General features: G+C 24.4%; 1 protein-coding gene across 2 annotated transcripts in view; it reads left to right on the plus strand.

Moving 5' to 3' along the window:
- Nucleotides 1-2,598, plus strand: part of LOC108689162 (branched-chain-amino-acid aminotransferase, cytosolic) — an 18,641-nt gene that overhangs the window by 6,210 nt on the left and 9,833 nt on the right. For both annotated transcript variants that reach the window (XM_018195812.1, XM_018195811.1), the window contains exons 2-3: nucleotides 1,930-2,034; nucleotides 2,123-2,332. In XM_018195812.1, coding sequence (XP_018051301.1) covers nucleotides 1,930-2,034; nucleotides 2,123-2,332 — 315 coding nt within the window. The remainder of the gene's footprint in view (nucleotides 1-1,929; nucleotides 2,035-2,122; nucleotides 2,333-2,598) is intronic.

The raw sequence follows: 2,598 nt of genomic DNA on the forward strand, positions 1-2,598 counted from the left end.
AATTATTAATTATTAATTATTAACTAGTAATTTATTATAATTTTATTGTTATTTGTAGCGCATTTTTTATCTTAAAGCTTAACACCACATTCTTGTATTAGGAGAATATTAAGTTTTGATTGTTTTCTGGCTAACACGAATAAATTCCATATGCTTTTGCCAGAAAAATGGGAAAAAAATAACAAAAAGCAATAGAAAATATTCTGATTGATGTATTAATTCATATTCTTATTGAAGTAAATACATTTTTCAAGCAAAAAAAAATCGATGAAAACTAAGTTTAACAAGTTTTTCAGCACATTAACCTCCTTCTAATATGATACTGGATTGAACATCAAAATTATTATTAAAATTTATCAATTTAATTTAATTTGTCCAGCAGCAATATTATTCCAGCAGTTTAATTGTGTTTGTAAGTTCGGAAATTCGGCGCGCAGTTTGAAATAGCTACAACTATGGTATATATGCATATATGTACATATGTAGTATATACACACATAATTCACATTGAATTATTATATTTAAACATTAAAGATCTAGCTTTGACCGTTGTAGACTTGAATATTCTTACTTAGTATTTATTACATTACGGTCTTAATAAAATCATTTACTAAGTTTAACACCTATAAATATTTGAAAATATTTTTATTAACATTCAGAAATGTTTCCTCTTTTAAATATGACTAGTTTAGTTTTCAATTTTGGACTCGGCAAAAAATTAGAAAAAAATCTCAAATCTTAGCAAGAGTATGGTTCCGGTTACTTTACATAGTAATTATTTTAGTATACAATGCATACAATCATTAAAAATTTTTTTTGTTTGAGAAAGAATGCTACTGATTAGTATTTCAATCTGTTTTACCTTGAAAATTCTTGGAAATTTGAAGATCCATTTAAATAATTTTTAATTTTCCTCTATTATGCATGCGAGCATTATCTGTAGTACTAATTTCATTACCGTAGTGCAAAGTTTAATCTAGAAGATATTTCAACTTATATTCTTCTATATAAAAATATTAAAAGTATTTATGCTTCGTATGTAACATTAAAAAAACGATCAAATAAATATATAATCTAGCTGATGTTTATGTCGACGTTTATGTATATGTATACTTACGTTTCTCTTATAGATATATCCTTCTTTAACTGATAAGTGTGATAAGAGATATAACGTCATGTTTTAGAGTTTTGCTGATCTACATTCCGTATAATAAATAATTACATTAATAGACGATGAATTCATTATGTCGAACATTTTAATGGTTTTAAGACAGAAATTTTTAACCTTTTCAATTTACACAAAAAATTATAACGACGCAAAAATTATAATAACGCATACGTTCTTATCATTTATAATTCGATGTTCTTTACTGACTTCGTCGATTCTATTAATAAAGATTAAAATTAACGGTACATATTAAGTGACGAGGCAAATTTTTCGAAGTATATTATTAGTGAACATGATTTTCTAGCATAGATTTTTTACAGTTAATATTATATATTCAAAGATAAAAATAAAATTCTACAATTTTTATTTTTATTTTATTGTTTTAAAAATTTTTGTAATGATGACATCATATATACTTTGGTGAATAAAATATAATATAAAAAAATAATATAATATGAAAAAATATAATATAAAAGATATCTAATCTGAATAAGACTCATCTAATTAATTTTGTTTTTTTTTAATTGCATTTAGGGAGATATTAAGCTAAGCTAAATAAGAATAAAATCTTTATTTCACTCACTCACAAAAATAAAATTTATTAACGTATAGAATATTTGTAAATGCACGCACATGAATATAATATGGCCCAAATTATTAAGAATTTTAAATTTCGTAATTGCGTACTTCGAGTTTCTAAATTGCTATAATAAGCTTTTTTTTACTAGAGACAGAAATAAATGTATATATTCTTATTCTAGATTTTATTTTTCGGAAATGTGATTAATCAGCTGCAACAGAGTGTTAGGTGGAGCTCTTCTTTGAGAACTAAAGATAAGAATTCTGTACCGCAACGTTTTTTTAAGGTATTCACTTATTACAATAAGAAATAATTAAGTAAAATGTAATATAGATGAAACTAAAAACGTAATTTATTCAGTATATTTTAATCAGTATGCAGATTTATCTGTCCGCCTTGCTGGGCCAAATCAGTTAAATCCTAAACCTGATGTTAATAAGCTTTCATTTGGGAAATATTTCACTGATCACATGCTCAAAGTACATTATTACGAAGGCATGAATAGTTGGCAAGCACCAGAAATTATGCCTTTCGAAAACATAGTTCTTCATCCAGCTGCGAAAGTACTTCATTATGCTGTGGAGGTATTTATATTTTGTATTTCGAAGATGACATGTGAGATAATATTAAAAACATTTATTTATTTTTAATGATTTCTCTTATTTTTTATTATATTATTATTATTATATGTTTAAAAAAAAATTCCTTTTGTCATACTTATAAAAAATATTATTTTTAATATTTAATTATGTATATATCATTTCTCAGTAGTGCTTATAATGGCACTCAGTAGTGCTTATAATGGCACTCTTCATATGATGTAAAACTGAGAAATCTTGTTTAATATAAA

The sequence above is a fragment of the Atta colombica genome, unplaced genomic scaffold (genome assembly GCF_001594045.1).
Source record: "Atta colombica isolate Treedump-2 unplaced genomic scaffold, Acol1.0 scaffold261, whole genome shotgun sequence".
Taxonomy (NCBI): Eukaryota; Metazoa; Arthropoda; class Insecta; order Hymenoptera; family Formicidae; genus Atta; species Atta colombica.